Genomic DNA, 14,594 nt, shown 5'->3' on the forward strand with positions numbered 1-14,594 from the left:
TTCCTAGCACCCACAGATGTGCTCAGCCTGCAGAGATTCCTTGGGGAAATTTATTCCGAATTTCAGTGAGCTATCGGCCCCACTGTACCAGCTCACTCACAAAGACACTGTTTGGCCCTGGCATGAACAGCAGCAGAGGGCATTCGACACTCTTAAACAACAAATGTCGTGCCCCCACCGTCGATGTTTGATGTTAAGCTATCTGTCACACTGACCTGTGTGTTTGATGTTCAGCTACTTGATGTTAAGCTACCTGTCACACTGACCTGTGACGCCTTGCAGCACGGTTTAGGAGCAGCTTGCCTCCAAAGTAACGTGGATGGCAACAGGCCGATTGCCTATGCTTCTCGCACCATGACCGACACGGAGCAATGCCACGCTCAGATTGAAAAGGAGCTGCTAGCGGTCATTTTAGCTTGCAATAAGTTTAATTCGGGAAAAACGGTCACGATTGAAACTGACCATCAACCCCCAATCAACATTCTGAACATACCGATACACGCTTCTCCAGGATGCCTCCAACGTATGCTGCTACAGTTGCCGAAGTATGACATTGTTCAAACTTACAAACATGGCAAGGACATGCACTTGGCTGACACCTTGTCGCGAGCTCTGTCGGAAGACGTGCGAGAAACCCATGGATGAAGACAGTTTAATTTTAATGACGGTTTCCTACGTTCTTTCGTGCTGTTTGGAGGACCTGGGTCCAGACTGCTGCTGACGATACCTTATGCTCGCTCTCCTCATACATTAAGCACGGGTGGCCAGACAAGCAATACAGATTACCACTCCCAATCCGGCCCTTCTTTGCCGTTAGTGATGAACTAGTACTACAGGAGTTAATTCATTAAGAGGAAGGATGTAGATTAGTCTGCCTTTACTTTATATACATATCACCACACAGATTATGCATACTGCACATTCCTTAAGTAGGCCAGTCTAGATCTTTATCCCTATCTTGGACACACCGGTCTTATTAGTTAGTGCATCACTGTCTCTCTTTAGATTTGATGCAGACCGCGGGGATGAAAGCAGGTTATATTCCCTCCGCTTGTACTGTAATAAAGACTATGAGTTATAACCGCTGTGTGTGGGTCTCATCATTCAACAGGCCAAAGAGCCTGGTTCCATGCTGTATGACATAACTCATTTTTGCCACACTAGGTTTATGGAATAGGGGGTTCTAATAAGTGTAAGATAAGATACTTGGTGATAGGAAGCAACTAACATACAGTCCATATTGTACACATTCAAAGTTACCACCTGCATTGGATTGCACCTTCACTAGAAAATTGTCCCCACTTCCCATCTTTCTTATTGGAGACCCTCAGACTATCTTTAATTAGACTTTACTGGACGCCATCTTGCACTAAATGCTATTCCCTTTATCCAGTATCTGTTTACAGTGGATGGTTTGACTGTAATCATGTATAGACATGTATATGATTTTCACTGTAACTGCAATACACATGACCATAAACTAAATTGAAACAATTGCCAAAATATTTAATTAATGGTATTGAAAGACTAGAAGGCAGAAATCTGTAGTTTCATCACAGTAGCATAGGAAAGTAAAGAGAAACAAGCCCAGCGGCTCAACTTCCCAACACCGAACAACATGGCCCATCTACACTAGTCCCACTAACCTGCGTTTGGCCCATATCCACCCAATCCTGTCCATGCACCTGGACGGTGCAGTAGTACCTACTTCTTTCTATAAAATACAGTATAAGGTATTTCATGATTAAAAGCCTTTACTCCAATCGGCCAGCCACACGTTAAAGAAAACAGTACCACCTCCATTTTTAATTTAAAGAATGGGCTTTTACTCATCTGGTTTCCAGCTTGCATTAGTCTTGACTCCAGTCAATACAGACATTATCCATATGGTTATGAAGAAAACCGCTATGGTACATCTCCTTCTGTTACTTCTTTGTATTCTTCTGTTGGAGATGGTTGGCCTCAGGTCTGCATTCCCCACAGCAGTGTGGCCGAGGAAAGGACCTTTGCAAGGTGTGCAGTCCATTTCAATGCAGAGTTCCCGAGAAAGATAAGTCCTCCATTGCTTGTGCACCTACATAATGCTAGTGACATGTGGGTGGTCCGACAATCAAAATAAAGACAATGAAAATTACAATTCCATTACGTAACGGAGGAGACGAATAACATTTGGGATTTCATTCAACTCACTAAATAGCCCGTAACATCTTGCAGAGAAATCCAATGTTAACAGTCTGTTTAACAGTCAGAATATTAGCATTGCTCATCTCAAAAATAGCCAGAAATTTGAACTAACATAATTACTGACAAGATAGGCACAAAAAGCTGGAGTAACTCAGCAGGTCAGACATCATCTCTGGAGAAAAGGAATAGATGATGTTTCAGGTCGAGACCCTTCATCAGTCTGAAAGTCATGGAAAAGCGAAACAAGAGACATAGATGGTGATATAGAGAGATATACTGTAGAGCAAATGAATGAAAGATTTGCAAAAAAGTAACAATGATAAAGGAAACGGGCCATTGTTATCTGTGGGTTAAATGAAAACGAATCACAGACAATGAGACTCAACAAGACAGCTTTGAAGCTGGAACAATGATTTGAGCGGGGAGGGACGGAGAGAGAGAGGGGATGCAAGTGTAGCCAGAATACATTTCATCCAAAATTAAACAATGACTCATTATGTGCCTCCACTTAGATAACATCTTTCTCTTGCGATAACAACATTATGTACATCCTGGAAATGTTCATAACCTACTTTCAACAGAGGTGTAGAAGACTGCACGTTCTCTTCAGGCCAGGCCAACCCTGCAACACCACCACTGCAATGGGCTCAGATGTTCAGGTCAAGAACCTTGCGCTTACAACAACTGGGACTTGAAAATGGGGCCAAACTGGTGACTCTGTATACGGTCTCAGTGTACTACTGCTATATACTAGTACTGTATCTGAGATGCCCATCTAAAATGTATAGTTATCGTTTTACTGAACTGTATACAAAAATGAATTTCACTGTACCTCAGTACATGTGACAAATAAAATACCATACCATACCCTGATTTATTTATAATTTAGTTTAGAGGTACAGCATGGAAACGGGCCCTCTGGCCATGCGCCCGTATTCTAGGTCTATCCTACAACCTAGGTACAATTTACAGAAGCCAATTAACCTACAAACCTGCACATTTCTGGAGTGTGAGAGGAAATCGGAGCACCCAGAGAAAACCCAGGCGGTCACAGGGAGAACGTGCAAACTCCATGCAGACAGCATCCGAGTTCAGGCAAACCAGGGTCTCTGCTGCTGTAAGTAACTCTACTGTTGCGCTATTGTGCCGGCAAATTTATCAATTCTGATTATATTGCAAAATACGGTCATCTCTACCAAAAACTCTGGGGCATTGTCAAAACATGCAAAACTAAGCTGGAGTCCAGCTGTGGACTTTTCCCAGCCTTTCCTAACATCAATCATGGGCTTGTTCCTTCCCCTTATTCTTTTGTGGCCCCCTCACTACAAAATAGACAAAATCTACACCACAGACTTCTACATTCGGGAGGAGATGCTGGGTGCTGTTCTGGGTTTTCGCAGTATCCTTCGTTTACCACAATGGTGTGATGTGGATCTTGCAAGTCGGATCACTGTGTGAAAATCTGTAATGTACCCAACTGTGCTACTAGATTACAAATATTTTTCTACTATCTCTTAAATACCTTTCATTAAAATGCACTGCTTTTAAACTGTGAAAAATCGTAAAACACAATCTCATCGGAATTTAATTTTTATGGGTAGCAAGTTTGAAACCCCGGATATATTTTGTACTAAGGAACAGAACATTTATACAGCTTTATTTCTGTGGAAGTCATTTGCTCGTGAATCTTCATAAACATAATCAATAGATTCACAGAAAGGACAAAATATAAATGGTCTGTGGAGAGAGTGAGTAACTAGACTTGTAACTATATTATGCTGCTGCAAGTAAAAATTTCATTGTTCCATTGTCAGTACAGATGACAATTAAACTCGCTTTAGTCTTGACTATTTAAGCAGTATATAAAATTTGAAAGGAGAAGAGGTGATACAAAATACACTTAAATGCTTGTTGTGAAATTTGTCTTAGGATATGCATAGATAAAAAAAACACTGATAATCATACAGTAAAAGATGATAGGTTGTCAGTATCAAAGCCAGATGTACGCCTTGACACAAATGTTTCACTGGAAGGCCTTGCAGAAATGTTCCATTTGCTTAAACACCAGATATCTTGGAGAATCTTCAAAAAATAAAACCTGAATTTAACGCCAATAAAGGCATAGAGGACAGGGTTCAAGCAACAATGGAAAAAGGCAAAGGATTTTGTCACCGTGCGGACAATTGCCATCAACTTGAATACCTCGCAGCTCTCTGTCCAAAATAGGTCATAAACTACAACCACATTGTATGGCACTTGACAAATTACAAAAGTTGCCACCACAGCTATTACAACCTGTAAAGCCTTATGCCTCTGGAAATTTCGAGCTTGGAGAAGCGTTTTAATTATCAGAGAGTAACAACAGACCATGATGAACAGAGGTATAAAGAAGCCGAGTGTTAGTTGTATTGTTGTAGCAACTGTTTTCCCTATATTTGAATAGCTTTTTGGGTATCGAAGCTCGCACACCTTTTTTCCTGTTGTGTTAAACTCGTAACTTGTGCTAAAAATGAATGTCGGCATTGATACAACGATTCCAGCGATCCAGATGACTGTGCAAATAATTTCGCTGTAAACCAGTGCCTTTCCCTTGTAATTAAAATACTTTGTTGCATGAACTATAGCAACATATCGATCAATGCTAATGACAGCTAGCAATAACATGCCACTGTTGAAGTTGATACTGTATATGCCCATCAAAATTTTACACCCAACATCTCCAAAAATCCAACCTCCAGAGACGTCCACAGCCCTGAATGGCAAGGTAACCACAAACAGTATATCGGCAATGGCCAAATTCACCAGATACATGTCAGTCATAGTCCTAACTTTCTTGTAAAACATGTAGGTGATCACTACCAAACCATTGCCGATTATGCCAATGACAGTGATGATTGAATAAAAAATCGGAATGAACAGCGATGAAAGTCTCTTGTCGTCACTCGTGCGACACAAGAATTCCACATCTTCATAATCAAAAGAAGTAGTGTACTCATTTAACAAATAGTCTTCATATCCTGCACTGGAATTATCCATTTTTTTTGGTCGTTGTGTCTGCAAGACATAAACATAATGAATGATTGCTAAAGTACAGAACAATAGGATTGTTTATACGACTATAATTGTTAGACAAAAAAAACATGCCAACCTTTCAATGGTTCAACACCAGATGCTTCGCAGCCTTTACTAACTTTTTATTTTCTCTATTGTCCCTTGTGTTAGGTGACTTAAACTTCTACAAGTACAACACAGAATGCTGGAATAACTCAGCGGGCCAAGCGGCATCTCTGGAAAACATGGATAAGCAATGTTTTGGGCAAGGATCCTTCTTAACTTCCCCGATATTGACTGGGACATATTGTCAAAGGCTTAGACAGGGCAGAATTTGTTAGGTGTATCCAAGAGGGTTTCCTGAAACAGTATGATCTAGTCGATCTGGCCTTTGCATCGGGAAACGAGTCTGGCCAGATGACTGGCATTTCAGTTGAAGAGCATTTTGAGAACAAATAAAAACAGGAGATTAGTTTAACTTGGCATCATGTTCAATACAGACATTGTTGGCTGAAAGGCCTGTTCCTGTGTGGTACTGGCCAATGTTTATTGTAAGCCCTGCTGTCAATTACGTACAGTAGCTAACTTTAATTTTCAACACATCTGAATGTTCTGGTCATGGATATAATACAATACAATACAATACAATACCTTTATTTGTCATTTGAACCTCACATGAGGTTCAAACGAAATGTAGTTTCTGCAGCCATACAATACAATAAAAGAACCAAAACACACACCAACACTATTCACATAAACATCCATCACAGGGATATAAGATAGGTGATGTTCATTTAGGGGTCTTATCACTCTTGTGCCTTACTAAATTGGGGCCAACCCACCAAATACCAGCCCAAAGGGTGACATCAGAGCTCAGGGGATTCAAATGGGATCCAACAGAAGGTAGCAGTCTGTACAATTACATTAAAATAGATTGCATTCTTATAGAGTCATATGGTGCAGAAACAGGCCTTCAGCCCAATTCATCCATGTCAACCAGGATGCCACAACTAAGCTGGTCCCAGTTGCCCGCATTATAAACCTTTCCATCTACCTGTCTAATTAATTGCTGTTATAGTGCATACGTCAAATACCTCTTCTGGCAGATTGTTCCATATACCCACCAACCTCTGAGTGAATTAGGTGCCCCTCAGGTTCCTATAACATCTAGTCCCTCTCACCATAAATCTATGTCCTCTGGTACTTAACCCCCCCCCCAGGCTGGGTAAAAGACTGGGCATTCACTGTATCTATTCCCTTCATGATTTATACCTTTATAAGATCATCCTTCAGCCTCCAAGGTAGTCCGAGCCTGCCCAACCATTAGCTCAAGCACGCGAGTTCTGGCTACATCCTCGTTGGTCTTGATAGATATAATAACTTGGACTAATAGGCATGGCCACAATTTTAAACAATAAGGAAGTGTGTAAAATCCTGAAGGTTTTTTTATGGAGAAAATAAAAGCAAGCTCTTTCCATTTACTAAGGGATTTAATGCAAGATACTACAGTTAAAAGACTGTGGGGTAATCTAATAGAGGTATATAAAATCATGGGAAGCATAGTCAAGGTGAATGCATAGTCTTTTTCCCAGGTTTGGGGAATCATGAACTAGAGGGCACAGGCTGAAGGTGAAAGCGGAACCTGTCGGGCAGCTTATTCACACGGAGGGTGGTACATATATGGACAAACTGCCAGAGAAGGACATACAATAATAAGCTATAAAAGACATTTGGACAGGTACGTGGATGGGCAAGGTTTAGAGGTTCATGGGTTAAACATGGGCAAATTGGACTTGCCTAGAAGGGGTATCTTGAACAGCATGGACGAATTGGGCCGTGGGGCATGTTTCTGTGCTGTACAATTGTATTGAAGTGGATAAGCAAAAGGAACACCATGCAGAATAAGTTTGTTATTACATCAACAGAAATATTGGATTAACAGCAGGCCAGGCAGCATCTGTGGTGAACATAGATAGGTGACGTTCAGATTCAGATTGAACTTTAATTGTCATTTGCAGTGTATAGTACAGAGACAATGAAATGCATTTAGCATCTCCCTGGAAGAGCGACATAGCATATGATTTGAATAAATATTTACATTAACATATATACAGACATTGTGTTTTTCCTGTGGGAGGAGTGTCCGGGGGGGGGGGTGATTGGCAGTCACCGAGGTACGTTGTTGAGTAGAGTGACAGCCGCCGGGAAGAAGCTGTTCCTGGACCTGCTGGTCCGGCAACGGAGAGACCTGTAGCGCCTCCCGGATGGTAGGAGGGTAAACAGTCCATGGTTGGAGTGAGAGCAGTCCTTGCCGATGCTGAGCGCCCTCCGCAGACAACGCTTGCTTTGGACAGACTCAATGGAGGGGAGCGAGGAACCGGTGATGCGTTGGGCAATTTTCACCACCCTCTGCAAGGCCTTCCGGTCGGAGACAGAGCAGTTGCCATACCATACTGTGATGCAGTTGGTAAGGATGCTCTTGATGGTGCAGCGGTAGAAGTTCACCAGGATCTGAGGAGACAGATGGACCTTCTTCAGTCTCCTCAGGAAGAAGAGACGCTGATGAGCCTTCTTGATCAGAGTTGAGGTATTGTGGGTCCATGAGAGGTCATCGGAGATGTTAACACCCAGGAACCTGAAGCTAGAAACACGTTCCACCTCCGTCCCGTTAATGTGGATGGGGGTGTGCGTGCGGCCCCTGGACTTCCAAAAGTCTACAATGAGCTCCTTGGTCTTCTTGGAGTTAAGGGCCTGGTTGTTGTCAGCACACCATGCTGCTAGGCGCTGGACCTCCTCCCTGTAGGCCGACTCATCGTTGTTGTTGCTGATGAGGCCAATCACCGTTGTATCATCTGCATACTTGATGATGGTGTTAGTACCATGTACAGGTGTGCAGTCATAGGTGAAGAGGGAGTAGAGGAGGGGGCTCAGCACACAGCCCTGTGGAACGCCGGTGTTCAGGGTGAGGGTTGAAGAGGTGTGCTTGTCTAACCTAACAGACTCTCATGTACTACTCCATTCAGTTTCACATTATCAACAAATGTTAGTTCAGTATACAATATTCTCTTTTGTTATAGAGGTCCCAGAATAGATCGTCAAGGAGCATTTATTTGTAACATTTCATAAATCAGAAATAGGCCCTTTGGCTAATCAAATCTGCTCAGCCATTCAATCATTGTTGATCTATCTTTCCCTTTCAACACCATTCTCCTGCCTTCTCCCCATAACCTTTGACACCCTGACTAATTAAGAACCAGAGAACATACAAACTCTGTACAAACAGATAAATGATGGCCTTGGCATCATATTTGGCACAGGCATTGTGGGCTGAGGGGCCAGTTCTTGTGCTGTACTGTTTTACATTCTATGTCTCTGTTTCCATCATCCTCTTAGATTCATTGCCCATGTGGATGGTGGAAACAAGAGACCATCAAAGATTTAACAAGGTAATCGAGTAGGTAGCTAAGGAAAATAAACATGCAGGGAGGGAGTAGGGGGAAATAGATTTTATCAGACTGCTGTGCAGAGAGCCAGCATGGAGTCAAAGCATGGATCTCTTTCCATGTCTTCATGGCACTATGATAATAGGAATTTGTTGGATTCCCATAAACTTGTTGTAGAGCTCGTTAAATAGTTGTTAGTGCCATGCTCATTGACATTGAGCAGCACACAGTGTAGCGCTGCAGTTTCACAGCTCCAGCAAACTAGGTTCGATCCTGACCTTGGCTGCTGTCCATGTGGAGTTTGCACATTCTCCCTGTGACCACCTGAGTTTCCTCCAGATGCTTTGATTTCCTTCTATATCCCAAAGATGTGTGTAGAGTGCCACAAGATGGTTTCTTAGAGCAGCTTGTAGTTGAGCTTGCCAGGGAAAAGGCAATTCTGGATTTGGTATTGTGTAATGAACAAGATTTGATTGGGGAATTTAAGATAAAGTGTCCATAACATGATAAAATTCAACCTGCAATTTGAGAGGGGGAAGATGAAAACGGATGTGTCGATATTAGTGTTGAGCAAAGGCCACTACAGAAGCATGGGGGAGGAGCTAGCTAAAGTTGATTGGAAAGGGACCATAGCAGGAATAACGGTGGAACAGTAATGAAGAATAATACGGAAGATGCAGGATGTTAAAAGAGGATAATAAAAGTTTCTTCAGATATATAAAGAGTAAGAAAGAGGCAAGAACAAAGCTCCTAAGTTCATGTCATAGGAGGATAATTAGGCCACTCGGCCCATCGAGTCTACTCCACCATTCAATTATGGCTGAACTATCTTTCCCTCTTCACTCATTCTCCAGCCATCTCCCCATAACCTTTGACAGTGTAGGTGGGGCATGTTGGTTGGTTTAGCCAAGTTGGGGCAAAGGGCCAGTTTCCATGCTGTATCACTGTGAGTCTTACTAATCAAGAACTTGTCAATCTCCACAGAATAATGAAATTCTTCCTCACCACCTTTCTAAAGGTACATTGTGAGGCTGTGGTCCAAACTGACCCAAAAGAGCTGCAGCTTGTGAACCAAAGTCACGCACATACCACAGATTTCCAGTGGTGTTTTTTCAGGAACTGCTGACTGGATGTCAGTTAATCACACTGCAGGGTTTCCTGTCCTCAACCAGCTGCGACCTATTTTGGGTTGGTTTGTTTTACAGCCTATCAACATTGGAAAAAAGGTGCTCAACACATCCTGCTACCACAGAAAGACAACATTTTAAAAAATCTTTTAAACCCTGCTACAAACTTGTTTGTGCTGCTGTTTCAGAAGGGGCGGTAAATTTAGACTTTATTTTACTTTAGACATTAGACTTTGGAGATACAGCACGGAAACAGGCCCTTCAGCCCACCAAGTCCATGCCAACCAGTGATCATCCCATGCACTGGCACAATCCTACACACTGGAGACAATTTTACAATTTTACCTCAGCTGAAAGACCTACAAACTTGTATGTCTTTGGAGTGTGGGAGGAAACCAGAGCACCCAGAGAAAACCCACGCGGGGTAACCTTTCATGCAGAAACACATTCACAGCCTGAATTATGAGGGGGTTACCATTGGTGGTTTAATTTAGAGATACAGCATGGAAACACCGACCATCGATCACCCGTTCACACTGGTTCTATATTATCCCACTTTCTCATCCACTAGGGGCAATTTACAGAGAGCAAATAACCAACAAACTCGCATGTCTTTGGGATGTGGGAGGAAACCGGATTACCTGGAAGAAATCCAAGGACAACATGCACACACTACGCAGACAGCACCCTAGGTCAGGATGGAACCCGGGTCTCTGGCGCTGTGAGGCGGCAGCTCTATCATTGTGCCGACCACTGGAGGTGTTAACCTTTTGCAGGCAACAAATGTATTAACTTACAGAAAAAACTGGGGGGACGGCAAAAAATAAAACTTACTCTTAAACTTGCTGCGTTCCAAGAGGGGGTCTTTAAACTCCAGACAGAGATTTATTTCTCTGTGCTTTAGTCAGTTAGGAGGATGTCTACAGATGCATAATTTTCAGTATGACAGCCAGGTACAAGACTGGAGCCGCATATCAACTGCCTGTTGAGAAAAACAACATATGATTTTAATTTCTGTTGAAATGAAACACGAGCCTGAGTGTTCACATCAGTGGGAAGCAGCCAAACACGCATGTATATTGAGCATTGGTTGCATTGCAGTCTACTATTGTTCAGTTGGCACAGTGGTTCAGCGGTAGACTTGCGGCTGTCTGTGCGAAGTTTGTACTTTCTCCCTGTGACTATGTGGGTTTTCTATGGAAAAAACGTACAGGTTTGTAGGTTAATTGGCTTCAGCACTCCAGCACTTTGTTCTTCTTTATAGATTTCCGTCAACACCAACAGATCATTGGCCACTAGGAACCTATTTTCAGAATTTTAATGTGGGTGGACCTTTTGTTAAAATAGGCCAGGGGGAGTTAGATGAGTCTTAGATTGTTTGCTCTGGAATGTCAGAGATTGAGTTTAGTTCAGAGATATAGTGTGGAAAGAGGCCCTTTGGCCCACTGAGTGTGCTAACCAGCAATCAATCATACATTTGTTCTATGCCACACACAAGGGACAATTTAGAGAAGCCAATTAACCTACAAACCTGCATGTTTTTGGAGTGTGGGAAGAAACCGGAGCACCTGGAGAAAACCCATGCTGTCACAGCGACAATGTACAAACTCCGTACCGACAGCCCCATAGTCAGGATCGAACCCGGGTCTCTGGCACTGTAAGGTAGCAACTCTACTGCTGCGCCACTGTGCTGCCCATTACAGCAGAAACTTATTAGAAGTATATAATATTATGGGAGTCATAGATTGGATAAACAATCTGAACGTTTTTCCCAGGATGGAAATGGCAAAGACTAGAGTGCATAGCTTTAAAGCTAGAGGAGCAAAGTTTAAGGCTGATGTGCTGAGTAAGTTTTCTTTTTACACACTGAGTGGTGAATGCTTAGAAAGCACTGCCAGGTGGTGGAGGCAGCTACAATAGTGGCATTGTAGAGACCTTTATACAGGCGCATGGATATGCAGAGAATGGAGGGACATGAATTACATGCAGGCAGAGAAGATTAGTTTAACCTGACCATGTTCAGCACAGACATTGTGGACCGAAAGACCTGTTCCATGTGCCAGACCAATCTTTTTCATCAGGAAAGAATTTGCATTTAAGACTTATTCTTCATAGCCTCAAAGTGACACAACGGGCTTAATAATTAATTACAAAGTGCTAGATTAATTCAGCGGATCAAGCAGCATCCCTGGAGAACGTGGATAACTATCGAAGGGTCTGAATCTGAAATGGAACCTTTCCATGTTCTCCAGAGATGCTTCTGACCCACTGATTTACTCCAGCAACTTTGTGTACTTTTGTGTATTAACCAGCGTCTGTCGTTCCTTGTTCCTACTTAATAATTAATTCATTGTTTTTGCAATTTTGCAGCAGAGAATGCTGTAGATACTCAGCTGATCAAACAATAGCTGTGGAGCAACAGAGTTAACTTTCAGGTTAGTGATCTATTGCAACCAATTCTGATGAAACGTCATCAACTTGTAACCCTGGCTATTTGTCTCACCACAGAGGATGTTTGTAATCTGGAACACACTATATGTTACAACATTTTGAGATTTAAAAAATCAAGTCTGCAATTTATCCCATCAGATAAAGCATAAAAAGAAGTTTAATTTGGCACCTAATTCACTTTCATATATTCAGTATTAAAAAAGTTATGGCCATTTTCATACTCGGAAATTAGCATCTTCTTCCCTATTGCTTTTCCATTGACTTAACACAAAGCTGTGATCGAGGACAGTCAAAAGCCCATAACTTTCTTAAAAATCAAGAGAACTGAATGAAATTTTCAGTTATTATAGATTGAAGCATTCTGAAACAAATATAAAACATCTTACTTGGATGACCTGAAATTAAAGCATATAATTAGTTAATTACCTAATTGTAGTTAATTACAAAATTGACCGTTGTAATAGTAATTCACACCTGGAATGCCATGAAAATTCAAAAATGTGATATTCGCAAGTTCAGAACTATAATATTATTGTATAATATGCTGTAAATCCATAACAGATAGGTAAATACATTACAATTTCTTGTAATAGATTGGCTTTATGGAGAAGATCAGTTGCTAGGTGGTACATTGGCATATCATAATCAGTAGTATCATCATACTCCTCAGATTGTAACCAATAAGCAACTCTGTACACCTTGTTTTTCCTCAACTTTTCAAATATGGCATTGTAAACTACATGTTTTTGCGCTTCAAACCACGCATGACATGCCTTTCTGCCCACTACTTTCCCATTAAGAAAGTCCTGTAGATTCCATTCTTAAGGAAAGGATATATTTTTTAAATAGCCTAAGTACCCAAATAACAAACTAATCCCATTCACAGAAGAATTCACAATATAACATGATTTTTAAATCTCACTGCCATGAATTTATATCCCAGATGGAAGGAATTTAATGTTTAATTCCCATAAATTAATCTAGAAAAATCCACTCCAAATAATAAAAAAAACTTTTATTTGCACAATACATGGAACTAAAACTGATATTTAGTATAAAAATATTGACTGTGGATAGACAATAACACAAAATATAATCGATTTAGATGCTCTTATGACATTATTGTCCAAAAAAAAGCATTTAAATCATCTTGCGAGTGGGTGTTTCTGGAACGTGATCGATTGGAACGTTGCATTTGCGGTGAATTTGAACTCCATATTGGCAAGAAAAACACTGCCGGTTTGTATGGGGCCCAAATCACAATTTCGCAATGTAAAATTAGATTAAAGCCATCCCAAGAAGCACGTTTAGATGTGAAATACACGACTTACCCTTTGTTTTGTCCCGTTCTTGCGATCCGTCACGTTGTAGGCGTTGAGGGCGTTCGAAGACGCTTTTTATTTTAATCTAAGTATTAAATTGTCTCGCGATTAAAAAATAATAATAATAATCGGGAACGGAAATCCGATCGATTTTTCTTCAGCAGCTAGCAGCCCGAGAAAATCCGCCGCCGACAGGCAGTAGAAGACTAGATTTTAATCCCGCCCCCCTCCCTCAAAGGCACCAAAGTCACGCGCACAGTCAGTAGCAGAACTGCAGCGCCGCTGAAGGTAAGATTTGTAACATCGCTACTATATGAATGAGTTGTGAGGGAGGCGAAGACTTGTAAGCAGTATTTAGATGTGCACTTGTACTGACAATGGCATGGAAGGCCATGGAAAATGCATTAACGAATAGTGAAAGGCCTGGATAGAGTGAATGTGGAATGGATATTTCCACTAGTAGGAGAGTCTTGGACCAGAGGGCATTGCCACAGAATAAAAGGATATACCTTTAGAAAGGTGATGAGGAGGAATGTCTTTAGTCAGAGGCTGGTGAATCTGTGAAATTCATTGCCACAGACGGCTGTGGAGGCCGCCATTGGGTATTTTTAAGTACGAGATTGACAGATTCTTGATTAGTAAGGGTATCAGTGGGCATAGGGTGAAGGCAGGAGGATGGGGTTGAGGGAACGATAGATCAGCTATGATTGAATGGTGGAGTAGATTCTATGGGCCGAATGGCCTAATCCTGCTCCTAGAACTTATGAAGGCATTAGTTTGCATAGGACACAAAGTATTACAGTAACAGGTCAGGAACCTTCTTCTTCTTCTTCTTCAGAAGTAGTCTGTCTTAGTTACTCTGGCACTTTGTGTCTTCTTTTGCAAACCAGCATCTGCAGTTTCTTGTTTCTCCAGTTTGATTTAGTTGTGCACAAATTGATGACTGATTACCTCCAATACAATGTGCGCAGGCACCCTCACCATTATTACTGGGAGAAATTCAGGCCAGAGCTCCA

At 41.7% G+C, this 14,594-nt stretch overlaps 1 protein-coding gene across 1 annotated transcript; it reads right to left on the reverse strand.

Annotated features, from left to right (window-relative positions):
- Window positions 1-1,780: 1,780 nt before the first annotated feature.
- On the reverse strand, window positions 1,781-12,657 carry ccr6a (chemokine (C-C motif) receptor 6a). The gene is made up of 2 exons (XM_055639459.1): window positions 10,640-12,657; window positions 1,781-5,238 (listed from the first exon to the last, which is right to left on the reverse strand). The coding sequence occupies exon 2, from the start codon at window positions 5,218-5,220 to the stop codon at window positions 4,144-4,146; it is 1,077 nt and encodes a 358-aa protein (XP_055495434.1). The 5' UTR covers window positions 5,221-5,238; window positions 10,640-12,657; the 3' UTR covers window positions 1,781-4,143.
- Between the last annotated feature and the right edge of the window lie 1,937 nt (window positions 12,658-14,594).

The sequence above is a fragment of the Leucoraja erinacea genome, chromosome 8 (assembly GCF_028641065.1).
Source record: "Leucoraja erinacea ecotype New England chromosome 8, Leri_hhj_1, whole genome shotgun sequence".
NCBI classification, from domain to species: Eukaryota; Metazoa; Chordata; class Chondrichthyes; order Rajiformes; family Rajidae; genus Leucoraja; species Leucoraja erinaceus.

Bases quoted from the DNA above. Each gene is read 5' to 3' on its own strand.
- ccr6a (XM_055639459.1), bottom strand. From the start codon at position 5,220: ATGGATAATTCCAGTGCAGGATATGAAGACTATTTGTTAAATGAGTAC.